The sequence below is a fragment of the Cygnus olor genome, chromosome 7 (genome assembly GCF_009769625.2).
Source record: "Cygnus olor isolate bCygOlo1 chromosome 7, bCygOlo1.pri.v2, whole genome shotgun sequence".
Lineage (NCBI taxonomy): Eukaryota > Metazoa > Chordata > Aves > Anseriformes > Anatidae > Cygnus > Cygnus olor.
Window position 1 is genome coordinate 27,662,525 of NC_049175.1, and position 27,985 is coordinate 27,690,509.

The 27,985-nt window shown below is 46.7% G+C and overlaps 1 protein-coding gene across 3 annotated transcripts in view; it reads left to right on the top strand.

The window, feature by feature from the left end:
- Window positions 1–257: 257 nt before the first annotated feature.
- SHOC2 (SHOC2 leucine rich repeat scaffold protein) overlaps window positions 258–27,985 on the top strand; it is a 64,501-nt gene continuing 36,773 nt past the window's right edge. Inside the window, exons 1-2 of one of the 3 annotated variants that reach the window (XM_040564147.1) lie at window positions 258–388; window positions 26,659–27,597. In XM_040564147.1, the coding sequence (XP_040420081.1) occupies window positions 26,895–27,597 (703 nt within the window). In that variant the 5' untranslated portion in view covers window positions 258–388; window positions 26,659–26,894. Of the gene's footprint in view, window positions 389–1,210; window positions 1,234–25,230; window positions 25,326–26,658; window positions 27,598–27,985 lie in introns of those variants that run through there. The other 2 variants (XM_040564149.1, XM_040564148.1) reach the window with 2 other exon arrangements.

Sequence of the window (27,985 nt, forward strand, 5' to 3'; positions counted from 1 at the left end):
CTGATTCCCTGCCGAGCGACGATTGCCCTGCTGTGCTTTACTTCAGCTTCTCATCAGCGTTACGTTTCATCACGAAAACAGCAAAACCAGCACAAAGCCGTACTTTTAATTTCGAATCACGGTTTTTGAAAAGCGGGACCCGGGCCCGTCCCCGGCGCCGCCGTCTCCACGGGCAACGGGGGCCGCTTCCGCCCGGCGCCAAGATGGCGGCGGCGCCGTGACCTGGAAGCCGTCGGCCGGGCCGCGCCGCGCCGCGCCCGCCCCCGTGGTGCGGCGGGCGGGAGGGCCGTGGGCGGGGAGTCCCGTGACGGCTCGGGGCGCACGGAGCGGGGCCGCCGGGGCCGGGGGGGGTGCGGAGAGCGCCGCGGGAGGATGGCGGAGCCGCACGGTACGGCACCGGGGTACCGGGGAGCGGGCACCGGGCGGCGGGGCCGGCTGAGGGGCGGCGGCGGCTGACAGCGGGCTGGGCCCCGGGGAGGCCGCGGGCACAAAGGCGGGGAGGGCCCCGCGCGGGTCCTGGCCCCCCCGCCCCCCCCCCCCCCCCCCCCCCCCCGGGCCCCTCACGGAGCTCCCGGGGCTGCGGCGGGGTGGAGGGGCTGCGGCGGGTGGGGGGCCCCGTGGGGGGATATGGGGGGATATGAGGGGATTTTGGGGGGGTCCGGATCCGTGGGGGCGCCGCGGCGGGGTGCTGAGCTCCTCCGTGCCGCGGCGGGGTGGCACAGCCCGGAGGAAGGGGGGGGGGATAAATAAAGAAAGGAGGAAGCCCAGCCTCGCCGCCTCACCTCTCCTCCTGGCCGGCCCCGAGGAGGAGCGGAGGAGCTGGGGGGAGCGCAGTGACCCCCTCACCCTGCGTGCGCTGCCCCAGCCCGGCCGGGGGGGCCCGGCCTGCGCCCCCCGCGCCCATCGTGGCGGCTGTGGTGGAGGCAGGCAGGCAGGCAGGGTCCCCTTCTAGCAGTCATCGCCTTCCTGCGGTGCCCGAGATCTAGAGGTGGCACTGAGGGAGGCGAGTGACAGCTGCCCGCGAGTACCCGTGGCTCTGGAGCTCGGTTTCGCCCAGCTCTTGGTGTCTGTCCCTGCGGGGTGGTTGAAAGGCTCTGGTAACCTCAGGTAAGGTGAGCGGCTGCGTGTGCCGCCTGCCAGCGCGACGGCGCCTGAGCCGTGGAGAAATTCGGCGGTGCTGAAGTTGCGTGAAAGCGTGGAGCTCCTCGGCCCGACGGGCTTCGTCGGGAGCAGGTGCGGGAAGGGAACACAAAATCACCATGTGTAACAAAACAATCACAAAGCTAAATTAACGCTAAAGTATCAGTAGCGGTTTTTGACGGGTGTATCTGAGATGGGGCTGTGGGAGCCTGCGTTTTGTGCGCTTCTGCACACGTGCACGCACAAAGACGCTTTTGAGGCAGAATAGTAAAGATGAGGAGTTGTAGTTGTGTGTATTGTCATGGCTGCAGCAGAGATTTCTGTGACTGCTGAAATACAAATTAAGCTGGTTTTGGTAATTAGATTCAAGGTTTTAATTTTCTGCTGTCTACTTGTTTGCACGTTCGGCTTTCTACTTATTATTTTCCCTTCTTACCTTCTAAACTGTTTTTTTTTATATACATATCACTAGGCGTTATTGGGAGCTTCTATTTATAAAATCAAGGGCTTAAAGTAGGTGGTGGTCAAATTAAGTCACACTTATTTACAGCCATATTTCAGGCATATGTTGTATGGTGATCTTGATATAATCCTAGCTTGGTTTTGGGAGAGATTTACTGTATCCTATGAATTTATTAATACTCTGTTGTGCATACATTTTAATTTTAGTAACACCCTTATCCTCTTAATTCCTTTTGAATGATTTTGGCTTGACTGTCTTGGTTTTCTATGTAATTATTCTTTGTTCTGGGTGAGCAAAATGAAGGGTTATTTTCATAATTTGAAGCTGGATTCCTTTTAATGTAGGCTAATATTTGTCAGTCATCAGGATTTCTGTACGTGTGGCAAGGCAAAACACGTACATCGGGCAAAACTCATTTTAGGTATAATCTTGTAACGCGGAGAGATGATTCCAGACAAAGCTCTCCGCGCGTCCACAGCCTTCCTTTGAGGAATACCGAGGCATCCTCAGCGAGGATGCTGGCTCCTGCCGCGTCCCTCTCTCCCGCGCTCTCTAGAGATGTTAACCACCCCCCAGGATTTTTTTCCCAGGGGTGACGGCGAGGGTAGGGTCTGTAAAGAGCGTTGGCGGCGAGTGGCTGCCGTTCCCGGGGTAGTTTTCCCTTCCCCTTGCGAGCCGAGATGTCAGTGAGGCAGGAGGTGCTGGGAGGGGCGTTCCTTTGTTGTGGTGACACCGATCGCCCCGACGGGTGTGTGCTCCTCCAGGAATTTCGTTCCGTGGCCGGGATTCCTTCCGAGGATGGATATTTTCTCTGTCTGTCTTCACGCTCTCTTAGCTTTTGTACAGGGGTGAATTTCTCCGGGGATTGCCGTGTGTGTGCCTTTTAGGAAACCCTTGGATTTATTGTTGCTTGGCTGTGGCTTTCTAGAAACGCGTGGCGCTGCTGGAGCGGAGTGTGGCGATCCTGCTCGTCGCCGTGCGGGCCGGCTGCTCCTCGCCGGTGTGCAACGCCCGTGAAAGAGGTGCAGGCGTGTGTTTGTGTGCGTGCGTAATGCTCATGCATATTAATCGAGTCAGGGCCATAAAAGTATCTCCTGTTTGCTCTGGCTGAGAAGATCAAATTTGATCTCTTCTTGATCGGGCTAAGGAAGCCGTGCAAATAACCGAGCTCCCTTTTGGGACGATTTGGGCAGGCGATAAGGAGACGAGACTGCACTGAGAGATCTCAGATGTAGTATCGCCGTGGAGAATTTGGGTAGGTGCTAAAAAGGAGCCGTTTCTCTCTTCCAGCGGGTTTTCCTTCCTGTCTGAGGAAAGACAAAAACTTGCGTGTCCGTGCGTGCGCCTGAAAGCCAGCTCTGCCTGCTCTGCCTCCGCTCCGGCCCCGCACAGACCCCGCTGCCCAGCGTGCCAGGGCCTGGATCCAGACCCGGACCCAGCTCCAGACCCGCTCCTGGGTGAGCAGAGCGGGGCCAGAGCCTGAGCAGGCCGCATCCACCCCGCCTGGCCCTCCGCCTTTCCCACCCAAAATCATTCGAGGCTCCTGGCTTGCTCTTGTTTTTTTTCTTTTGTGGGACAGCTCTGTGGACGCTCTTTTAAGCGAAGCTCTGCTTGCTTTCCTCTGTCACTGTAATACCTGCTGTTTATTTTTATTGCAGGCAACTCTTCATCTCGGAGGAGGTATTTCTGTCTTTTTCTGGTGGGTTTGTGTGTGCGAGAGAGAGAGAGAGAGAGAGAGAGAGAGAGAGGGCTGGGGAGGACACCGTAGTGAAGATTAAACAGTTGTAGCTAGATTGTAGAGATAAAAAGAGCCCTTGTTTACATCAAAATTGTACTGGCTGAGACATATTCTGGTCTGTTTCATACAGTAGTCTTGTTGTGTTACAAAATCTCCCGAGATAAAATGTAACAGGTTGTATAAAAAGAGGGTAATGTTTGCGATATTACCCATTGACCTTAATTTGCCTTTTTTTTTTTTTTTTTTTCCTGCGTTGCTTTGGCTTGGCTGTGTTGTGAAATGCAAATAGCGTGCTATTAAATCTGGGCGTTCTCTGACACTGAATTTTGCTCAGGAAAGGCAGTTGGGGTATAGCAAAGCAACGATCTCGCAGAAAGAGGGCTTTAATTACCGAGGATTTTTCCATCGCTGACCCCCTAGGTAATGGATATGCCTTGTAATTATGCCGCGTTGATTTCTTTGTAAAAAGTAATTCAGTACCACGCAGTTACTTTTAGCCGGGTTGAAGATGGCCGCAGTTGAAGCGCTTGCTCTAGGAGGGAAACGCGGGCGTGCAGCCTGTCCCTATCTAGCGCCGTGGCCGTGCCGATCAGCGTGAGAATACGGGAAGAGGCAGGGAACTGGTGTAGATAAACACTGCTGCGTGTGGTCACGCAACTTCTTAAAACAACCTGCCGTGCCTGCGCAGCTTTTAGTGATGCTTTACTGGAGGTGACCGTGGAGAGGCACAGGCCGGCCTTGACCACGCTTGCTTTTTGGCTTCCCTGCGGAAGGACAGCCCGCGTTCTGAGCGGATGTACGTACACCAGATCCTAATTTGCACACCCGCCTCCCTTTTCGTTACAAAAACTGCTGTGTCCCAGGAAGGTCTGGGGCTGTTTGCTTGTCAATCCCTTGGCGTGGCCCACAGGCCCTGCCTGCCCGGGCAGGGGGCTGTGGCTGGCTCCTATCTTTGCCGTGCTCGTCTTCCCCCTGCTTTCCTGCCTGGAAACGGCCTACGGAGGAGCAGGAGGTCCGAAGTGATCCACGAGAGGGTATTTCCACAGAGCCCTGATGCTGCCATAGCTTCTGTATCCGGTTCGGAGGAGCTGCCTGCCCTGTGGTGGGAGGCTTTTTGTTATGCGTGCATCCTGATTGTTCTTTCTGCTGGCATTGTGCGGAGACTGGAGGGGCTGGGCACCAATGCAAACGGCTTTTCTGGTACCTTGCGCATTTGCATGATAATGGCTGCATAAATATTGCAGCACATCTCAGTTCACCCTCTAGCTGCTTCGGCTGCCACGCTTTAAAACAGGCTCGTTCTGTGGCCTGGATCCTCCTCGCGGCTGGGATTGCTTTGGAGAGGGGTTCTGAAACCCGTCTTTATTAAATGGCAAACTCCCTCTGTGATGATGAGGTGCAGTTTTACCTTACCCGTGTTCTGGTCTCCCACTCCTTCAGCCCACAGGTTGATAGAGCCGCTCAGGGGGAGGGAAACAACAACAACAAACCCCACCAAAACCCCACGACCTCAAGCAGTTTAGCAGTTTTTCACCAACTATTTCTAAACTGACTATATTTGGGGTTGCAAAACATGTTTGCTCGAGACTTGGTCTTGCATTTATTCTACTTCCAGAATGCCTATAGATGTCTGTGGGAATGTTTTATTCACGAGGAATGCAAAATATTGTGCCACCATTGTTTTGGTGCTGAAACGTTCAGTGACTTATGACTAACTTCACCAAAACCACCCTAAACTTCCTTTGAAAGTGTCGACACGGCGATGTGACTGAAAGCAGTGACTGTTTTTGGGAACTGGTGGCAGATTGCCATCACCTACCTGTCCTAAGCGTGCTTTACAGAGTTGTTAACCAGAGCAGCGAGTAGTGACCCTTACCTGACTCGCAGCGATTAGTAGGTGCCCAGTGACTCTTTTTTAATCGTTAAGGGCTTGAATTCACTGCACGTAGCCACAACCTTGTTATTAACGCGTTGTGTGTCAGATTTAGGGGAGGGTGATGTATTACACTAGCACTTGGATTTGTTGGCCTGTCAGCTGTGGTCCGAGCGTTCGCTCTGTCTGACGTGGTTTAGTTTGCAAAGGCTGCAGCAAGGAAGATGTTGAAATCAAACGGGGCTGTGGTCTTTCTCTTTTTATTTTGGATCTGATGTCAGTAGTTTGTCGCTCTTTTACTTCTTTGCACATATTAAAGTGGCAGTAGTTGGTTAGGTTAACGATGTGATGAAGGACCCTGTTGTTGGAACTGAAGTTATGACAGCGCAGGTTTCTGAAACAGCAAGCGATGCTCTTGCAAGAAGCCCTAAACTTGCCTGGAACTTGCATAGTCATTGACTTGGGCATTGCGTGTCGTGCTGCAAACAGTATAGCTAGTACTGCAAGCCAGCTTTTTAACACTTAGAGCGTCAAAAACTTGTGTTTTGTCTACCAGAAGTTTAGAGGAAGTATTCCAAGAACACGGAAATACAAGGTGAAGTAGTTAACATTATAAAAGAATAAAAATCACGAAACCCTGACACCTTCAGATGTAGAAGGCTTATACTGTAGATGGGCTTGCGTTTTTGTTATCCATTCAGTATTGCAGATCGTGTCGGTTTAGTGCTCCAAAGAATATTGGCAAAACTTCAGGATTTGCTGTGGTATTTCGATCTGTGCTTTCATTGTTTCCATCCTAATAGGAATCGGTATTAAATCAAGAAGTTGAAGGGGTGGCTCCTGACAGTTTAAATGGTCAGAGCTCTCTGTTGGTCTGTCATCTTGTGTTGACTGGGAAGGAAAAATAAACACGTCTATTACTTCCAGGAAGAATTGCCTGACTGGTAGCCAAAAAGGCCCAGGGCCCGATATTTACTCACAGGCAAGGTGCAGCAACGATCGTGGAGGCTCAGGATTTGCTCTTTTCCTTCCTCTCGTCTGTGTCCCGGTCACCTCAATGTCACAGACCGGGGGACTGCTCTCTTCTGCTCCACCTGAGGCTTCTCTCCTGTGGCCTGCCACGATGGCAACCTGTGAAATTGCAGCGTGCGGACTGCCCGGTCTTGTGGATAGTGAGATTTTTCCACTGCTGTATTTTTTTTTTTTAATGCTGAAAGTGAGGTTATAATCTGGTTTGTAATGCATAGCATTAATCATGTTGATTTATCGTTGTCCTGGGAGGAAATTTTCATGTGTCAAAAAGAAAAGCAATTATAACCATTGCATATATATATATATATATATATATTTCTGGAATGAAAGAAGGCATTCAGAATGTCACTGTAAGTTAAAGCTTGTGTAGCAGTGCAGTGAAAGTCTTAGTAAATTTGTAAATAATTGGCCAAAGCGACACACGGTGCACCTGCAGGTACTGAGTTAAGAGCATGGTGCTGTGGCAGGGTTCAGGTTCGTAACTAAGCTTCAGTCTTATTTTACCTTCGTGTTATAGCTAATCCAGCAAAATACTGGAGTTTATTTTCATCCTCATTTAAACACAAGTAAATAAAACCCCACCAATACCAACAACAAAACACACACAACCCAGCCTGTAATCTCTCCCTCTCTCCCCACAACTCAACAAGGAAAAATCCCGGTCAGCCCTCGGAGAGTAACCCTTACTCTCGTCGTTAGGTGAACTGTCGTATTGCTGAAATCCTGCTGATAGTTTTGTGCTTTTCGGACAGGGCTTCTGTATTCCCTTCCCCCCGCCTCGAGTCAGCCGCTGCAGAAAAGCAGAAGCACGCGTTTCTTTTAATTGGAAGGGATAACCACGCCGAGAGGATTCTTCACGTTTCCCTGCACGCTCGGTTCTGCTTAGAAGTGTTCGGTTACGTGGAGGCACGGAGGGTAGCAGAGAGAAAGTGACTTCACTAGCAAACTATACGGCTCCTGGAGGCATCAGGTGGCCAGATACGTAAACACAATTACACAGCAGTCTAAAATAGGTCTTCATAAAAAGAAGTAGTGCGAAAAAGTCACCTCCTGAACGAGGAAGTCAGGGGCTACCAGAGAATCCATCTCTGTAGTCCTGCAAAACGCTGATGGTAGCGGAATAGGAAGGACTGGTAATGGAAACCCATCCTGCTCTTGCTCGTGACATTACACTTGGAGTACCCGAGCTTTGGTTTTGCTGTTTCTTGTGCATTGATTGTACAAATTATTGTACAGTCAAAGGCTTTAAAGCCAAGAAAAATCCTATAAAGTATGCAGGTTGATTTGCACAGTTTTCTTATTGAAGGGATGAATGGGTTAAACGAAGCCGTAGATCAAATGTGCTCGTTAATGCACTCAATCTGTGGCAATTACTTTTCTAATAAAATTTAAAATTTAATGCCTATGCATATTGTACAGTATTTGCAAAACCTAAAGTATTTCTTATGAAAGGGAATTTTATAATGAGAGCAGTTACACGAGTTTCAGTGAATTTCATGTTTTAGATTATCCGTTTTCACGAGAGGGGAAATTTCTGTTAGTAAATGATGGGAATTAAGGTACATGGGAACTTGTGGTTGTGCAGCAAATTTTGTTCTGGCAAGTCCCTCTAATTCCTTTGAACTCTTGCACAGCGTGCAGAATGAGGCAGATTTCAGGCTATCATATTTGTTCTGTGTGCGGTGGGCTGCATATTTGGCTGTTTTTGAAGATTCAAACGCTTGTTTGGCAGCTTTCTTGATAGCATATTGTGTGTGGCAGGCCTAGTTAGGAAGGAAACAAAAGTTCAAGTATTATCACCGTGAGTTGTAACTCACCAAATGGATACAACAACCTGGATTTTTTTATTTCACGACGTCGTCCGTAACCGTATTTTCTGTGCTTTAGGGGCACCATTAGGTACATCTTTACAAGAGTAATTTGTCACCCCTCTTACTTGCCGGAAGTCTTCAGAGAAGTGTTGGTAGTTGTCCCCTGCATGTCAGCTGTACGCTGTCTTTCAGAAATGGTTTTTGCACTCCAGCTCGCTCGAAGCCCTGAGCCGTACCCACCCAGACAGCGAGGTTTCACTTGCATGCTGTCACTGCGGCATTATGTTTTCTTCTCCTCCTAAACCAAGATTCTGGTTATTGAACCAATTAGCTGCTGGGTGCCGGCCAGAACTTTCTCCTGCAATCAGAATTAATGAATAAACAAATTACCCGGGGAAGCTGTCTGTTCTCGATGGGCAGTGGCAGTCAGGCCGTGACGAGGACACGCTTCGCGTCCCGCTGCGAACCTGCCTGCACGCTCGCCCCTGTCCGAGTCGATGGGGTAAACTTCTGAGCATGGATCACATGTTTGCATCATGTATTTGCCGGTATGTCTGTCTTGGCCCGTTTTTGAACCCCTTCCAGCTCTTCTGCAGCAAGCAGATGGGATGCATACGCCTTCATTACCAGGCAGTTAACTCCGCTGGTATGACTGAGTTTCCATCACGCTCCGGGTCTCTGGCTTGGCTCTCGCTGCGTTCCAGCTCCCGCTGCTTGTTCTGCTCTCTCTAAGAAACTGGTGTAGTAGTGTTACATGCTCCTGCCCTCCTGTGGCAACGAAAACCTAAACGTTTTTCTCAAAATCGGGTTGTGTAAAAATAAAAGAGAAAGAGATGAGAATAGGGAACCAGTTTTCCTCCTCTGTAACAACTTCTTGCATATCTCAAGATGCACGTTGGCTTTTGATGCAGTGTTCCGCTTCAAAAGCGCACAAAAAATCAAACCAAACTTGCTGTGACAGTAGCAAAAATACCTTGTAGGCTTTCATGGCTTTGAATTAACCTTCTGACCTTTCCCTGTGATATGCATACTATCCCTTTTGCACTAGAATGGAGAGGCCAGGGCGCAGAAGTTACAGGGAAGCTCACGACAAGCAGGAACGGAGACTCGATGCTGTGAGCTGGTGGGAGCCTGCCCGGGTCACCCCGAGCCAGGACCGAGGTGGGTTACAGCCTGCTCCCCGCTGCTGCCAGGGCAAAGCAGTGGGTGCCAAACGGCTGCTGCACTGAAATGTTTGTCAGCAGTTAGAGCCACGCAGTGACGTGCTACATCTCTGAGCATGGGGTACGGCAACAAGTGAGCGTGTTGCCTGCAAGGGTCCTGAGGAGGCTGTGGTACGTCCATAAGTGACTCCTGGTTTTGGTCCGGTTGGCTTCATGGTAGGGTTTCAGAAATCCGTAATAGAAGCTGATCAGTTGTGTCCCATGGTGATCAACAGCGTGCTTTTACCGCTGCATCTCCTACTTTTTCCCATCGTGTTTTGTACAATTTCACTTCGGGTCATTTCATCTTTGAAGCCCCTTAATTAACAGGGAAAACACAGCACACAGAGTTGCAACAAATAAGAAATGCTCCAAAAAAAAGTTTCTGTAATCTTTGTTGTCAATAAATATCTTATTTTGTGACACCTGAATGAGTTAATGCCAGGTAAGGAGGTGTGAATTTGGAGCGTGAAAGCTACTCATTGTAACTGCTTGTCTGCATTCCCTTACCCCAGAGTAACGTGAGTTACGCGGCCTCTGTTCGTGTTGACCCAGAGTGCGTGTGTGCATGGCCAGGCTTTCTGCAAGTAACTGGTATGTGGGAGCCTTCAACCATCAAGTTCCTGGTTGGGAGCCTAGCTAGATGTGTAAAGCTTTCAAACAGAAGTAGGGAGAGTGAGTACGGAAGGTTTGTGTGAGAAGTGCTAGTTCCAAAATACCGCTGGTCGTTAGATTTCTGTTTAGAGAAGGCGCTGGATAAGGATGTGAACTTTTCTCATAGGCTTTTTCAGTGGCAAAGCCATTTTCATGGCTGGCGACGATGGGCTTCAGAGAGAGCTCTGCATAGGCTGTGTGTGGTTGTAAAAGGTCGTGGGCTGAATTTCAGGTTGCTGCCCACTGAAGTGCAGAGTGCTCGGACCTCTGCCTGCCTGTCGGGAGTAAGCTTTCGATCTGAGCATCTGGGGTGAGATGGGTGACAGCCTGGGCTATCTGGTTTAGTTACGATTTTTAAATTAAAGTCAGCATTGTAGAAAGTGTTTTATGAACGAGATGAGAGACTAAGGAACTTGTTAACAAGTTTGCATTTTTGCAGTTGTACTTTGATGGTTCGTCCATATGCACAGCAGGTGTGTGATCTGTTCATTCACTGCAAGCCGTGCTGCTTTTCAGATACCGGGAGCACATGGACAGAACTTGGTTGATGCTGGAAATGTTCCTTTTTGCCCAGACTTTGACCACTTTTAGGGGGGCTGCTTTAGTACGAGGTTTACATTGATCCGTCATAGAGATGGTAATTCCACAGCTCTAGCATTTAGGATTCATTTGAATTCCGATTTTCCTTGCTGTCAAAACTGTGAGCAGTATGTAAGCACTGTGAGTTCTGTTACCAGCAGATCAAGGGGGACAGGTTGGACGATCCTTTTTCTTCTTCTAATGTGACCACGGGCACTTTGTATCTGAGAGCACCGTTTGGCTCTGATTGTTATTAACGCGCAGCTTCTAGCCCTGCCTAGCGCCTACAGGCTAATGGAAATAAAATAGCCAACCTTGAAAAGTAGTGACAAATTGAAATGCTTTTTTTTTTTTTTTTTTGGATGTGTACACTTAAACACGAGATCGTAGGGCAGACTAATTCGCCGGTGCAAGGCATTTGATTCTTTTGAATCAAGCTTTCCGTTTGCCTGTGAGGTTTGCCCTTCGGTATGAGGTGTTCTCATATGCTGACACTGGTGTAATTCTACCGTTATATGTGAGCTATAAAACAAAAAGCAAGGGAGAAGAAGAAGATTATTTTGCAATATGGTGGTTTGTGAAGCTTGCCAAATTCACTTGTGGATTGCTCCCTGATTTTTTTTTTCTTCTCTGATGACATGTAGTGATTCTTGAAGGAGTAATGTGCCTTTTATGCAAGTCTTTTAATATTTGAAAAAAAATCCAGAAATAATAAGTAATGAAATGAGAGCTCCTGACATTAATAGAGGCAAGAAAGAAATTCTGACTAGAACAGATGGTGGGTTTTTTTGGCTCCATTCAGATTTGTTCTTTTATCTCTTTTTAAATTATTTATTTATTTATTTAAAATAAGACTTTAAGAGCTAAGCATGCTCATTGTAACCGTCTTGCTCTCTAGAAATGTCAGAAACTTTCCCCCCGTGTTTAGGGACGCGGGGCTGGACGCATCCCTCAAGCTAAGCGGTGTTCTCTTGGTTCAGTGGCTGAAGAACTGGAAGGGAACTCCAGGAGGTGCTGGGGAGGTGTTGGGATATGGCTGTGCCTTCTGCTTCTTGTTTGTGGTTGGTTTAGTTTTCTGAAGAGGACATTTTAGTTACTAGATTAATAATTGTTAAATTTCAGCTGAAGTACAGATTTGAATGGCTCAAAAAAACACGTAACCGAGTGTGATCGTATTTTCTTGCAAGTCTTAATTCTTTGGGTTAACTGTGGTGAACAGCTGTGCTTCCTACCATAATTTCTTTAATGGTAAGATTTGGTTGTCCTCTGTTGGGTTCATGCTTGCCTTTTTTTTTTTTTTTTTATTTTTTAGTGTAAGGATACGTACAAATTTTTGATATTCTTGAAAATATTAAAAAAACAAACAAAAACAGAATATCAGCACTGTACCTTATCTGAAGCATGCAAAATTTTCACTCTCAATTTACTTTAGCACTACAGTAAATAATCTTGTTTCACTGTTGATTGAGTTGCTCTTTAGTTCTGCACCTGCATTTGGGAGCTGTTTATAAGTATAGGAATTGAGGTCCCAAAAATAGTGATCAAATGCAATTACTGTTTGCAATTACTTCTCATTCCAGAGGGGAAACCCCCAAATAGTTGTTTCTCGCCATAGGGGTCTGTAAGGGTTCCAGGTTTATAGTATTCTGGATTGTAACAGTATTTAAATTGGTTTGTGGCGGTTAAAAACTGAATTCAGAGATCAAACTCTGATGGATCGATGCTTTAGGTACTAGTTTGTCTTTTTGCTGACCTTACGTTGTGTGGCAGGTGAAGCACTTCGTGCTTTTTCTGCTCGCTCCCAGGTATTGAAAATTTCACATTTGTGGTGGTGTGTGCAGACATCCAGTGTCTGATTTATGTATGGTAACATGAAATCTGTAAGGGTTTCTTCTTAAACAACCCCCCAAACCTTTTAAGTTTAGTTTTAAAATATGTAGGTTTTTTGTTTCGTTTCTGCTAAAGTTATTTTACGGGATCTCTGTCTTGATCTGATTCACACAGAAAAATGTCATCTGCTCAGTGGTGGAAGGCGGTAAGTTCTGTCGCCTTTTTAGAGGTTTTGTTTCTGTGTGACATTCAAGCTTTTGTCTCTCAGCAGTTTCATGTGTCGGGTATGCGAGCGTGAACGTCACGTCCTGGCGTGCAGGGCAGTGGAGCTTCGTAGCCATCCACGGAATTGGCCTGAGGGGTACATCAGGGACTCGTCTTTTTGGAAGGGGAGGTGGCAGGGCTATTGGGGCCGCAAGTGCTTCAAGCACTGAGCTTTTCCTTAGATACCCCTCTGTAGCCTCATCCAGTTCGCTGGACATAGCAGTACCGTGGCCAAAGGGTGGACGGACAGACGGATGATGTGTAGGCGGCTTTCTGGTGGGCTCCTGCGGGGTTAAGCTGTGACTGTAAGTAAAAGCGGAGCAATTGTCCCACAAAAGCAGCGCGTGAAGATACCACGTTCTTCTGGAGAGAGATTTAAGTTAAGAACTCCTGAATTAAAACCAAAATTTTATTAATAAATGCTAGCAGCGAGAAAGAGACAATATTGTATAGGATTAAGTACGCTGAATGCAGCCTGCAGGAGTGAGCCTGGCTGTGGTGGGGTTCGGCTGGCCTGGATTTAGCGGTAACGTTATGTGCTCTGTTAAGAGGCTGGCTGTGAGAGAAGAGAGAGCTGGAGCAGATTCCCCAGACCTGATGTGAAGAGTTTAGGAGTTACAGACAGCCCCAAATGTGGCAAACAACTGAGGATGGGATTAAAACTCCCAGTCCTGCTTCTGACTGCTGGTCCTCCCAGCCACAGGTCACGTTGAGCCCTAGTGAGAATCCCTTCAGCTGAAACTTCCTTCTTTGAAATGTTTTGGGGTTCAAACCTCATAGGACATTGATTTTAATATAAGCTGATTTTAGGTATCTCTTCATTTAAAGACAGAAAAGGAAAACACACTTAGAGCGTTGACCTACACTTCAACACCGAGCCAACACCAAGAATTGTCAGACCAGTTACGTTACTCGTGGTCCGTGTAAGAATTACAGAAGGCTTTGGTTTGGTGGAATTTGTGTGATACAGACAAGCAATGTTCAGCTCTTAGATGGCAGCTTCTCTTCCACCTTCCGCGTGAAGGGTGCCTGCCAGAGAACGGAAGAAGGGGAGAAAGGAGGAGCCGTGGGGGAGCGGAGCTGCCCCCGTTCGCACCACCTCGCGTCCAAGAGTCACAGGAGCTGGAGGCTGCCAGCGAGGAGGAGGATTCATCAGACACATGCTAATCCTCCAGCCCTGCAGAGGAACAAAGGCTCGCTGTAGTCTGTCTGGCTCTTTCCTTGCGGCAAAGGGAGGGATCGAGAAAGGTTTGGGGCAGCACGGGGCAGCCCCGCACCGGCCCCTGGTGCTTTGCTGCCAGGCAGCGGGTGCTGGGAAGGGGGCACTGGCCGTCTGCCCTGGGAGGGACTGGCTCCCCTGCCTTCCCCGCTCTCTGCCGCCCTACGTGCCACGGCTTCTCTGGTTCTGTTCCGCCCCTTGCTGGTTGCTGTCCCTGCAGGCAGCCACACCGTACCCAGGCCTCCTGCTCTGGCTTCGGGCAAATGCTGGCGGCTGCTCCTCCTCTGCCTGTACCTGCCCTCACTCTCCCTCTAGTCCTTTGTGTTTTCCTTGGAAGTGTCATTCTGTGCCTTTTTTTCCTCTGTTCCCCCCATTTTGAGAATGGTTAAGTGAAAAAGGAACAGATGGGTAGTGAGTATTTGTTAATATTGGTTAATCAGCTTCACCATAAAACTTATTTTTGCTTTTAGAGGTTCAGGTATCCAGTGTTTTAGCTTCTTTGTCTCTCTGTTCAGGAGCTCTTTTGCACTTCTTCAGGCCCTCTCTTGCGTCCTCAGGGTGTTCATTTACAAACATGGTATCCTGATTTCGAACACGTTGTCCTGGAGCATATTGTTATAATAAAACTCGTTCAGTCCTTCTAGCAGGCTTGTGAGTCTCTATACCTTTTCTGAGTGCTTTCTGCATGTGTGCAGTACTTCTTGGGTTACGCTTGTTTTGAGAAGGGCTAATTCTCTTTTAATCTGCTTGCAATGCTCGCTTCCCTCTGTGCAATCCAGAGAGGAGCAGATGTGGGTGCTCTGAATGCCCCGAATCGTCTCCTGCCTAGTGCAGCCCTCCAGTCCCTCCAGTCTGGCCAGGTACTGCGACGTGAGTATCTGCAGGCTGCTGTCACCGCCCGGGGAGGCACTGCCGTGCCTGAGCTGCTGTAAAGGCGGCATTTTTCTTAGTCATTTGTTTTATAACTTCTAAATGTTCACAGACAGCTCGGGTGAATCCTTGCTGACTTACACATGTGTGAATGGCATCTGTTTTCTGTCTGAAGCGAAGGACAATAGGCTGCAAGGCTGTCGTTCATTATAAATAGGCACACAGTACAAGCTTGTGCTGTTTTATTTTGCTGGGGTAGTGGTAGGACCTTCCCTGTAGCTCTAAGCTGTTCTGCTTTTTCATCAGTTTTTTTAAATTAAATAAGATAATGGAAATTTATCAGAAATTGATGAGGTAAAAGGCTTCTTATGGCACGATATTTGTATGGTGGTGTTTAATTCAGTTTGTGTCTGAATTTTTTTCTGTGACTTTTTTCGGATTATCATTGCTGCTACTTTCTGCTTTTACAATGTACAAACCTTTCAAGCGTGCTAAAGACCGTATCATGCTGTTGATTTTTGGCAAGCAGAAATCATGTTTTTCACTATTTCTAGTAAAAATGTCACCGAAGACCTCTTTTTAAAAAAAAAAAAAAAAAAAAAAAAAGATGCCTCATCTGAACAGATTTTGAAGAATCTGCTTGCAAGGGATCACAGTTTTATTTTCTTTTTCTTTTTTTTTTCCCTTGTGAAGGAAAACATCTTGTTCTTGTGAAGATACCCAATTTATCATGTGTTTTCCAGAATTGACATCTTTTAATCGGGCTCCTACTGAGGAGCAGAATATTGTTCAGCTCATTAGCTGCTGGATGTCTTGACCATCAGGACAAAAAAAAACCCACAGAATCTAAGTCGTGCAAAACTGCTTTTTTATTTTATTTTTATGTTTGTAAAGACAGGTAATTTAGGCTGTCTGGCTTTTCTTACGCTTGTGTAAACTTCTAGCTAACATTTGAAAGAATTACACTGCAAGAGTGTCCTTGTTAAATAAGATTGTGTAAAAACCAAAGCCAAAAAGGAAGGATTTATCAAATCAGTGTGGAGTGACCTAAGATACCACTCTTTCACTGACTGACAGGCTAAGTTAATTAGCATTTAATTAGCGTTTATCAGCAAAATGTATGTATGCAGGTTGCTTCTATGGAGTAGCTGGCGTACAGGCAGCTCGCATTCTAACTTGTTTGTTAAGATTGTTAAAAGTACATCCCCTCTCCTTGAAAAAGCTCGTGGAAGCTGAGCTCCTTCTTAACCCTGCCCTCTTGTAATGCAGCGAGTAGCAGCCTTCCTCCAGCTCTGGGGGGTTCGCAGTCTCGTGTCCCCGCAGCTGGTTAGGGGGCAGTCGTGTTGGGATGTCGGGCTGGGGCTTACGGTTCGTGGGAGGGAAGGATGGGCACGAGGGGTGTTCGTGGCAGGTCTGGGCTTTGTGTGGATTTTCACAGGAAGGTGAACAGAGATTTCTTTTTCTTTTTTTGTTTGTTTTGGCTTTATCCTCTGTCCTGGGAAAGAGATCTCTGGGATCGCCAGTTGAATCTGTAAGAGTGTGAAGGAAGTTAAAAGAAATTCAAATGTTGTCATTCTTTTTTTTTTTAAGCATTAAATGAAGAGTTTTTTAAATGAAAACAATAAAAATACTGTATCTAAGAGGTTATGAAAACTAAGTTTGCAGCGTAAAGCAGTCAAAATGAGCCAGGTGTGAAGAAGATAGCCTCCAGTGCTCTAGGTGCTGTGCTTGTTGAGATATGTTCAGTGCATCTCTGATTGCTACGTGCTTCTGCCTTCGTTAGGACCCCCTCGCTTACCACGAAGGAGCAGGAACGCCACCCGTGCGATGATTGCTGCCTCCGTGTTTTTGTATTTGGGCTCTACATGGAGCCCCTGGCCACTGCTGCCTCCTGTCCTTGCTCTTGCTCCAGCCGCGGCGTGTGGCTGCCTGCCCCACGCTTCCCGGCGTGCTCGCGCTCCAGGCAGGTTGTGTGTCAGCTCTCCGCTCCTCGGCACGGCCGCTGTGACCCCGCGGGGAGCACAGGGCTGTCAGAGAAAGTTTCTCATCCAGATAGGAAGGGCCTGTTCGGCCACGGTGCGTTTGACTTGCTCTGTGGGAATGCCTTATATCAAAAGAAGTTGGCGTGTAGGAGTTGAGGAGGTGAAACAGGCTCAGGGCGTATGAAATATTCAGGTCTGTGTTGCCAGAGGAATTCCTCGCAGTTTTCTTATTAGAGGTTTCAAAGTGGCCAGAAGTGAATGTGACAAAATCCGGCACGGCCCAAGACAGCTTCTTAACAGACTGCAGGTCCCTGGTGTAAACCAAGAGTACGTGGTAGGTGTCATGAAAGCATTGTAGGATTATGTTCAACATGAACAAAGCAGCATGCGATTAACGGCTTTGTCATAAACACGTGAACTAAATGACTTGTCTTACCTTTTCCCTATCTTCTTGGCCCTCAAGGCCACCTCCCCCTCAAAAAAAGAAAGAAAGAAACAAAACAAAACAAACACTACCACCACCACCACCAACAAATGGGAAGAAAAACACAAACAGAAACCTTCCCCTCCCCTCCAAGAGTAACATCAGTTTTGAGGAGTGAAGTCTAAAAAAGTTCAGTGTGTTTACAGGAGCCTTTACCACAGTGCACTGGCTGCGTGTAGCTACACACAGTGCTACCTGAAGCACCTGTAATGTACATGGATTTGCTTAAATGATATTTGACTGCTTTATGCCATTTATCTTTAATTCTGTTTTGCTCTTGGGGGAAAACATTTGAAAGCTTTGAAAAAGTCTTGGGAGCAATTTTATTCCGCATCGCCTTATCACGGCGTGTAATGAGCCCGCATTTGTGTGGTGCTGCTAATTTACGGGGTTCCCCAAGGTATTTCCAGGCTGCTTCCCTCTCCCCAGCCGAGGCTAAGCACCATTTCCCGCAGCGCTGCAGGACGCCGGGCTGGCTTTGGGACAGGGGAGTTGTTCGACCACGTGCAGCCAGGTAAGGGCAGGACGGGACTGACGCAGCACCCCAACGCAGGGGGAATTGTGCAGGCACGACGCGCTCGGTGTTAGAAATACACGCGGCAGACGCTAACGAGAACTTGGCCGGAGAGCACGCCCGGACTGCAGGGAACGCAGCAGTTCTCCTGGGCAATTCCTGCTTCTTGCGTCTGAGTGAGAACGCTTGGAAGGCAGAAGTGGTCCGTCGCATCTTGTTTAGGCAAATGTGTGCTGGAAAATGAGATCAGAGTGTTACAAAGCACGCTCTGAGGCGTAGCAGCTTCTTTGCCCTCTCTTTCTGTCTAGATACTAACTTGGCCTCAACCAGTTTGCTTTGACCAGGTATAACGCGTGTGTCTGAAATGGTCAGGTAACAAAAACAGACAAAACCCCGTACTGCAAAAATCGCTGGTTAAGCAGTAATGGGGGAAGTCGTGTAGGTCTTTGTATGTTTTTTTTTTTTTTTATTTTTCATTTAGAATATTCTGAACTGTTTTGCTTCCCGGTATTATTTAAATATATAACGTAAACTTTTTGAAAAATGTCCTCCTGGAGGAAACAACTCCAGCTCGTCCTTGTGCAGTTTTCAAATAAATTTCATTTTTATTTAATTTAGTTTTAATGAAGCGGAAATGTATGCTTAAATAAGAGCAAATCTGATTCCGATTGTGGTTGTTATCTCTTCTCTATGAAGAATGCCAATCTTTTCAAAGAGATTTATTTTTTGAGAGCAGGTTAGCTGCAAGATATGCTAATGACTTTGAAAACTGAGGAGATTTATAATTGGAAGCTTGTGGATAAATACGTGTTTTTTTGGTCTTTACCAGACATTGCGTATCTTCCAGACTCACGGATGCTGGTTGGAAAGTAAATCTTCCTGCATATGTCCATTTCCGTCCTTTAGTTATATTTAAACTAGGTGTTCAAGGAAACAAATCCAGACTCTTCTCTTTTCTCTTAACTGAAGATCAAGAACTGCGAATAATCTGAGCTAGAAAAAAACGTTAACAAGGGCCAGGCTCCGTGCAGTGAGGAGCTGCCATATGTAGGCACTGTGGCTTTGGCTCTTCGTGTTCTGTGTTGCAGCAGACATCGTTCCTTTTCATCTTCAGGATTATGTTAAAAGCGCCTTTTAAGTTGATTTTCAGATAGGCTGTTTTCCTAGCAGAGTAACCCTCTGCAAAGGGATCTTGTGACTTGCAGTCACTAATTATGGTCAGAAAATGCAGGGACTGAGAGTCAGCCAGCACTGAACTCTGCAAAATGCTCGTAATTATTACATAAAAGTGTGGTGAAGAAGATGAGCAAACTTACTGGACCACGTTCAGAGCCGAAATGAGGAGAACTGCTGCAATAACCAATAATTTTGCTTTTTTGTTGGGTAACTGTGTTGCCGGTAGAAACTTGGGTAGGATGCTACCCCAGATTGTAATAGAGAAATGTTTGTGTAGCTGGGCTGGGATTCAGCATGTGGCTTGTCCCTGTTTCTGTGAGATCAACGTAACGTTAGGAGAGAATCTCTTACTCCGTTGTTGCTTTGTGTGTTTACTTTCCCTCCTGCCCGTCATTCTTGTTTTGTCTCCTGCTTGGTTGGTTTGTTCTGAGATGTTGCTTCTATTGCTCAGAGGAGATGACGGATAAAAGACAAATACTTGATGCTGGCTTAGAGCTTGCACCACCACCTCTGCTGAGACCAGTGACGTTCTCTGGGGAGTTTGTGACAGAGCAGTGAGTGACAGGCTGCATCCGTCGTTCCCAGGAATTGTGCAGGGACCCCAAATGGGCCCTTCTCTGTGCTGTGTGCTGGTCATAAGGAAGTTTCTTGTGGTGGAAAGTAAGATTTTGCTGCGGCAGAACGGTCTGTGATCAAAAGAGGGTAACAGGTAGATTCTGCCACGTGCTTGTGTGGAAGGCGGTGTATCACTGCAGATGCACAATTTGTATAGCCACGAAATAAAATAGCATACGGGTCAAGGAGATGCTGGTTTTTGCTTCTTCTTAACTGCATCCCAGTCCTAGTCTCTATTAATTTAATTCATTCTGGTTTTGTTCTTGGATTTCCCTAGAGCCATGTCCATTTTGGATAACCTCTTTTTAGGCAAGTCTAGTTACCAGGACGTATACTGAGACAAGGAAATTTGCTTTACGGAGCAGGTTACAATTTTCCAATTCCACGTGTTACGCGGGATTGGGCTGCCTGCTGATCCCACGAGCTCCCGTGCAAACAGAGAGATGCAGCCCGAGAGGTGCGTGCTGGGGGACCACACGTGCAGAAACTCCCTCGTCACAGTTTGAAATAGGCTGCCTCAGGGAGTTAGCGAGATTCTTTGTACTCGCTCTTAGAGTCTCTTTCTACAGACACATGAAGTGGTGTAACTTGGCCAAGAACTAGGGTTGGTTTTCTTTCTGTAAAGGAGAAAAAGAGCAAATGCTTCATAAAGATAATGTTGGAGCGTACAGCATGAATCACAGTATTATGTACATGTTTGTATTTGCTAGATGTGCTCAAAGGCAGGGCACAAAGGATTATTTTTACCACCCAGGAACTTGGGGTGTAGGTGACTGTCTGCTAGCGTGTGACCTTTTTGTCGTGATGGATCTGGACTTTGGTGTGTGACATGGCAGTGCGCTGGAGAACCCGCAGAGATCAGGGGGTGAAAGATGAATTCAAAAGCTTTGTAGGGGATGGGAACACCTGCGTGCCTGTGTCTTTGCTGCAGAATCGAGTGCTGTGTAGGAATCTGGAATGGGATGTCCTGGAGGTTGTGCCTGGTTCTTGAAGTTCAAGGTGCTCAGCATCCGAACACCTGGTGAAGCTGACTCGCTCATAGTGGCGCAAGCTGTAAATGCACATAGATTTGTAATTACATGCTTACAGTTACAAATCTGTCTCCAGATTGAAGAAACCCCAAGTAAAACATAAGCAAGCCTTCAAAAAATGGCCCAGTTGTTGGCCCTGCCCTGTTGTGAAGGCTGTGCAGTCGCTCCCTGCACCTCCGGGCTTTGTTGGGATGCCAGATCAGGTCGTGCTCGGCCCTTCTGCAGCTAGCAGGCAGCGTGGTCTTGGCTGCGGTCCTCTGGCAGATGAAGATATCCTAAAGGGCTTAGCGGGCTGTCAGGCTCCATGCCCGCTCACTTACCCAGCGCCGCAGCACGCAGGCTGCTCCCTCCGTGCGGGAGGGGATTAGGGGGGAGTGGGGCCACGGGCAGATGCACTGAAATCAGGCGAGATGGGCAGTCTGCAAACTACCATCTGCTGGCCGTTCGTCTACGGGACCGAGGTGAATTTAGTGGCCTGCCTTCTCAACAGAGCAAGCCAGCCGTCCAGTTGGCATGAACCCCGTGGCAGCGTTACGCCGCCGCTCACAGTCCTGAGCTCCGAGCTGGAGGAGATTTCTGCCCAAAGAAGGAAAACACGAAGTGTCTGGCCGGCGTGTCCCGGGAGCATTCCTTTTGTCGGATGGATCAGGCTACTTTTGTGATCTATGGCTCCGTGATGGCTAGCCGTTCTCCTGCTGTCTGCGAGCCTCAGAGTGAGGTTTTGTGTTCGAAGGAGGAACGCGACCGCTCGGTGACTGAGTCAGCGCTCTGCTCCCGGCTGGGCTGCTGGTGGCTGCAGCAGCAGGAGCTCAGCTGCGCTCACACTGATGAAAACTCTGTTAGGTCAGATGGTTGAAGCTAGTAAATTGTAGGAGAGAATTTGCTTTGTTTGCAAGTGACTGCCTGGCTTCAGCTTTTGGGGTTTTGAAATGAGAGTAGTGACCATCGCTTTTTGCATATGTGGTATTGAGAACGGAAGGTCTTTGGCTAGACTTTAAGTTTCAGCCGTTGCTTATTTGTGTGGTAGTGCACTATGTAATGTTTTTGAGATATCCCACACTATTCTAAGTAAAAGGTAAGCACTTTTAAGAGGTAACTTTCTCAAACTTGTTTGTATGTGCGCAGGTGTTGCTGCAATTCCTAGATAGCATTTGAACTCTGCCTTGCTGTTAAAAGCCACTTAGGTCTGACCAAGAATTTCCTCGATAAGAGTTGCTGCCTTAAAACACTTATTATTATTATTATTATTATTATTATTATTATTATTATTATTATTATTATTATTATTATTATTATTATTATTATTATTACTATGTAGTGGAATCACTGTTTGCTTACTCCGGAGTGTCAGTGTGAGCTGATTCCTTATTTCTTTGGCATGGTTAATGCTCAGTGATCCTCACCTGTGATTTGGGTTGGAAAGCCCAGGCCGTGCTGTGTGCCTCTGGGTTAAGTCTAGCACAACTGGAATAAAGAAAAAAATAATTTCTATTCCCTAAGATAAAACTATACATGTAATAAGGGATTTTCAGTTTAAACGCAGGCCTTTAGGCCTCCTGCTACGTTATAAAATAAGCAAAATCACATACGATTTGGGTGTAATGTATTAGGCTTTAGTGAATGTAAGCCTTAAAGTTTTATTGTTCTGGGTGTGTGATATATCTGTGATTTGAAGCACCCGTTTTGTCTGCTGAAACACGTAGCGGGAAGCAGCAGTGTTTCAGCGGCGCTGCAAAGCGACAGTCGTGTAAGGTAACGTGCCGCGGTGGTGCCCCTTGGCAGAAAGGACTGCCGCTGCTCCGCCTCCTCACCTGAGAGAGAGGAGGTACTTCAGCAGCGGGGAAGCACTTCTTTCACTTAAAGACATCTTCAGGCTGCCTGGGTGAACCCAGAGGAAACTCAGCTACCTGTGAGTCAGAGCCTGGTGCATCCCCTGAGAGCCGAGGGGCTGGCACGGGGCTGGACGCTCCGGGCTGGGAGCAGCAGCACAGAGTGGGGTCTCGCTATGGGGTCTCACTGCGGGGCCTTGCTGCAGCTCCCAGCGGGGAGCTTCGGCCCATCCCGTGGGCCTCTGGGTCTGGGTCATCCCGGAATAAAACCCGTTGGAGGTCCTCAGAGCCTAAGGAATCGTACAGAAGTCTGTTGGGAGCATTTGGGAACAGAATTTTGCGTTTAAATGCCTTATTAAACACAGAAATTACTTGGTTCACTTAAAATCGTATTTAAAAGATATAACTGGGGGAAAGGCTTTACTGAGCTGGGAGGTGATATTGGCAGCGGATTTGTTTTGGGGGCGTGGGTGGGGAAGTAAAATTGCTCCGCGGTAGCAGGTAGGAGACAGTTAAGTTTTTTCACCCGGCTGCTGTTCACGGAAGGCTGTGAGTCCTGTATCTCAGGACAAGATTTTATTAGATAATGACCTGCGAGCACCAGTATTTATTTGCCAAGTTGCAGCTCATTAGTTTAGTAGTATTCCTGGAATTAGAAACATTGCTGTTCTTACGTTACCGCGTTTTTTACAAAGCTCTTATTGCACGAATGTTTTGGGTTCTGTTCCTCAAAGCAGCTGAAATCTCTTTCCAATTACTTGGGTACTTTACTGAGGTTGCCAGTGTGCACGAGGTGGGTGTGGTGCCCTGTCAGGCAGCTCAGGAAGATGGTACAGCTTAGGCTGAAATTGTTTCTGAAGCTTTGTCAGTTACAGCTGTCAGGAAAACAGCCCAGGTGTATTGATCTGCTTGCCAGACATAAGGAAGAGCAAATCAAAATTCTGATGCTGGTTATTTATAACTATTTACAAGTATTTTTACGTAAAAAATATATATATTTGGAACAGGAAAGGGGTTATATTCTTTAGCTTCTCTAAAAATTGTATTTTCCTTCATACGCTGCACCAAGCAGGAGCCTCGCTCCATTTCCCAAGATCTCCAGCACATGGTTAAATGTTTTTATGTCAATTAATATTGCCAGGAAGTCAGTTTGAACAGCATTGGAAAATGGAAGTAGTTGGCAGAACTGGCTAATTTCACTGAATTTCCTTTTGCTAAAAATATCTCTAAAAGAAGCTCTCCTTTTGAAATACAATGAGTGCTTGTTGGGCTCTAGTGTAGAATTGATGGTGACTCTTGTCCTTTAATGAAAAGGGCTTGAAAAATATGAATAACCTTTTGAAAAATATTCGGCTTCCTCTGTGCTAGATGAAGTTATGCTCGTGTCCTTCAGAAGTTTGGGTATCTGCTGAACTTTATCTGCGAGTAACCCTGTTAGCTTGAGTGATCCGCAACAGCAGTGAAATTTCTGTAGAGACGCTTACGTGAGGCTGAGCATTTCGGTTGTGTAAGTGCTGGCTTGATTGAGCAGAGTTGCTGTGTCAAGTTTTGGGACAGTCGGACTGCAGAGTTCCTCATGGGAAGCTTTTTATTTTCCTTCCTGGAAGCGCTAGTTCTGGTCGTTGTACGGACTAGAGAACTATTTGGTTTGGAAAGAGAGACTAAACCTTCTCAGACTATTTTGAATGTGTTTCGTGGTCTCGGGCGGTAATTAAAATCCTCAGTACAGGGGTAAGAGACAGGTGCAGCACATTTATTCGCTGGCCTTTTGTCATTGTGGACAAGGTGTGCGTTTTGAAGGCCTGCTGCGCTCTGAGCTCTGCTCTCATTTCTGTGCGTTAGAGAGCTGCCTCTGCCTGCTGCTTGCTTGCAGGCTGCCTCTTAACACCCTTAACGTTGAGGAAGGGTTGAAATACCTGGTAGTGACACTTTGTATTGATCTGATTTTAATCCTCATTTTTCAATTTTGATCCTTTCGTATAGGCGAAATTTTATTTTTTCGTCCCTTACTGTCAAATGAAACGTTAAACTGGCACGCTGTAACGGGGGGCGCCTCCCACCCACTTTGTTTTTTCAGATTGCAAGTCATCGCTGGTGAAGCCAGTGAAATGCACGCAGCTTGCTTGGAGCATTTGCCCTCCTGAGCTCCTTTCACCAGCACCGGTCTCCCACTGGCTTTCCTTTCTGAGTCTCCTTCAAAACCTGCTTCTGCAGTGCCTTTAAGACATTAACCAAGTCTCTCTTGTCAAGGCTTAAATTTGACTGAATTGAAATCTCACGAGAGCAGCAGCCTTTTTTGTGGGGGGCAAGAGGGGTGCTTTAGGGGCTGGCTCTGTAATAATATTCTCAATATTACCAGGATTTAGAACCTGGCTGTGTTAGTACTGGATTCTGCTTGCCACCTTTAGTAGTGTAAACCAGCTGGCAGACATTTGAGGCTCTTACCCTTTAGTCAGCTGTGTTTTTGCATGTGGAGTCATTGCATTTCCTACTGCTGGAGGTTTGCAAGCATGTAGATTACACAGTGCCGAGAACAAGTTTTAAAATAGAACGTGGTGAGGTTGGTAATCTTGAGATTAGGGCAGGTTAATGGATGCTGTAAAAGCTGGGCGTAAAATCTTAATCATACAATAAGGAACTAGCTTGTGCTGCTTTGGAAATCTCTGTTGGTGAAAATGTCAAAATTAAAAGCTGCTGCTCTCAAGCTGCCGTAGTCCTTTACAACAGAGCGCTCCGGCACGCGGTGACTGGAGGCAGTAGGGTTTTGGTACGTGTTTTGGAGCACAGGCTTTGTGATGCTGCAGCAGTAATGGATCAGGGCGGAGGGCTGGGAGCTGCCTCCTGGGGAGGGTTCTTGTGAGCCGTGGCAGTAAACAGCCTGATTTGCTGCAGAGGTGAAATGTCTTGCCCCCCTCACCCTGTCCCTAAATAGATTTTTTTTATTAGGTTTGTTTTTATGTGAAGGAATACATTGAGCAAAGTGTGCTCCTGTGTTCTTTGAGCACGTTTATACTTGAAGGTAAGCAAACACAGTGTAACCGTGCAATTAAAAATAGCCGCTTAGGCTTTGCTACAAGTTTCTTGTAGTTCTAGTTCTTGATGATGGTTCAAGCATGCAAAATATTACTTAATTGATTTTGATATCAGCTTTGTGAACTGGGGCAGAAGATGGAATGTCATGAAAGAGAGGGTTCCTGCGGTGGTTTTAAGGAGACTTCACCAGCTCTTGTGGCTGGGAAAAGCAAGGTGCTCTTCTGAAAAGCAAACAAAGCTCTCCTTGTCAATGGGTGCTGCCCAACAAGGGAAGGTTGGCTTTAGGTTAGGGCTAGGTGGACTAACATGGGAACATGAAGCTGTTGTTGCAACTGATTCTCCATTTCTTTTCTTCCGTGAAGATAACTTGAAAAACCTCTTCAGAGTATTCAGAATCGTGAAGTTCTTGGTTGTGTCCTGTGTTTTGAATTGAAACGTGAATCCGCACCGCTTCCTATGATGCGTGATGATTTTGTGAAAATGTAAAAGGGGCTCTGTAGGTTTCAGACGTTTGTTCAGTTATTAGGCTGCATTACATTCACTGGGGGGAAAGTCAAGATCTTTTTCAAAGATGTTATATCCTACATTTATGAGAAACTCCTTCCTAATTCTGCTTGTCTGGAAGCATAATGTGCTATGTTCCTTCAGAGCTTTCAGTTGACTTTTCATTTGGTTTATTCTTTAATGAACTTCTTCAAATAGTTAAAAATCTTTCCGTTTGTGTCTTCGAGGGATATGGGCCTGGTGACAGCACGCTGTTTCGTGTTAAAAGCAGAGACCTGTGGTTCAGAACGGGTCAGGAGGGAGATCTCAAAGCGAAGTGTTCGTGTTACAGCGCCGTGTTAGATTTCACTGTAGATCGAATTGAGGCTCTCTCGTGTTGAAAGAATAAACCTGCATAAGTTTGTTTGAAGAGACAGGCACTTAAAATTAAAGTGGACCTTTGTTGACTGATTGGGCACGGAGGGGAGAAAATATTCATGCTGGTGACTAGGGTGTTATGCTCAGCTCTAGCTGTGACATCAGGTGGCAGCTCGTGACTCAAATGGAGAACTGAAGGCAGTGTTACGCTTAAGAGTTGTACGTTTCTTTCCTCGTGTGTACGAGTTACCGTAGCTCTTCTACTGCAGTGGGTCTTCTGAGCAGTAAGTGTAGTATTTTGTGTTAACAAGGGTTTTTTTGTTGGTGTTTAAAGAGAAGGACAAATCATTAACCTGAGTGAGTGAGTGCTGGCTGGAAGTAGAAACATTCAAGGTTTAACTGGAAGGGAGGTTTTGTATTTACACTAACTTTGGCTTCTTTTCTCTCCTGTGTTACAGAAATGCTAATACGGAGTGCTTGACCTTCTAATCCCTAACAGCTGAATCTCCTGAGACCAGGATTGGGAAAGAGTGCCTTCAGAACCAATATGTAGCAAATGGGTATCGCACCTCCGAAGCTCCTCCCTTGGTTCAACACGTGCATGTTTTAAGGATCCTTGTAGCCTCAGCAGTGAGTTGTTCTTGTTAACTTCAGAAACGGATTTCATGTGGTGCTTGCTAAACGTTGAGTCACCATGAGTAGTAACCTGGGAAAAGAAAAGGACTGTAAAGAGAAGGATCCAAAAGTCCCGTCGTCAAAAGAAAGGGAGAAGGAGGCCAAAGCCTCTGGAGGATTTGGGAAAGACAGCAAAGAGAAGGAGCCTAAGACCAAAGGGAAAGATGCCAAAGACGGAAAGAAAGACTCCAGTAGCACGCAGCCTGGGGTAGCTTTTTCAGTGGACAATACGATAAAAAGACCTAATCCAGCCACAGGTACCCGCAAAAAATCCAGCAATGCTGAAGTGATCAAAGAGCTAAATAAATGCCGGGAAGAGAATTCAATGCGCTTGGACTTGTCCAAGAGGTCTATACACATGCTTCCATCCGCTATCAAAGAGTTAACGCAGTTAACAGAACTTTATTTATACAGTAACAAACTGCAGTCTCTACCAGCAGAGGTGGGCTGTCTTGTGAACCTGATGACACTGGCCCTGAGTGAAAACTCACTCACCAGTTTGCCCGATTCTCTGGATAACTTGAAGAAACTGCGCATGCTTGACCTGCGGCATAACAAACTGCGAGAGATCCCGTCGGTGGTGTACAGGCTAAGCTCTCTCGCCACTCTTTACCTACGCTTTAATCGTATAACTACTGTGGAAAAGGATATCAAAAACTTGTCAAAACTCACCATGCTTAGCATACGAGAGAACAAAATCAAGCAACTACCTGCTGAAATTGGTAAGCGATTGCACAGATTAGGGGCTTAATTCAATGCTTGAGTTAATTTTGCAATTCAGTTACGTATACGTAAACTGCCACTTGTTCAGGTGCTCTGCTACTTCTAAAATGTGCATACAGTTATGGTCTTGATCATACTGTTGCAATCTTAGCTTGTACAGAGAGTAACCAGTACCCTAGATGTATATTTTTAAACAAAACAACACCCTTTTTCCTTCTTAATCCATCATCTTAAAACCAGCTATATCTTGTTTTCATCTTTGCCTTGTGCTTTCACATACTGTGTCTTTGGAGCCCAAATGGTTTAAAATAAAAAGAAAAGATACAGGGGCACATCTTATTTTCGGATTTCTTTATAAATCATTTACGAACTGTTGCATTTTATAAA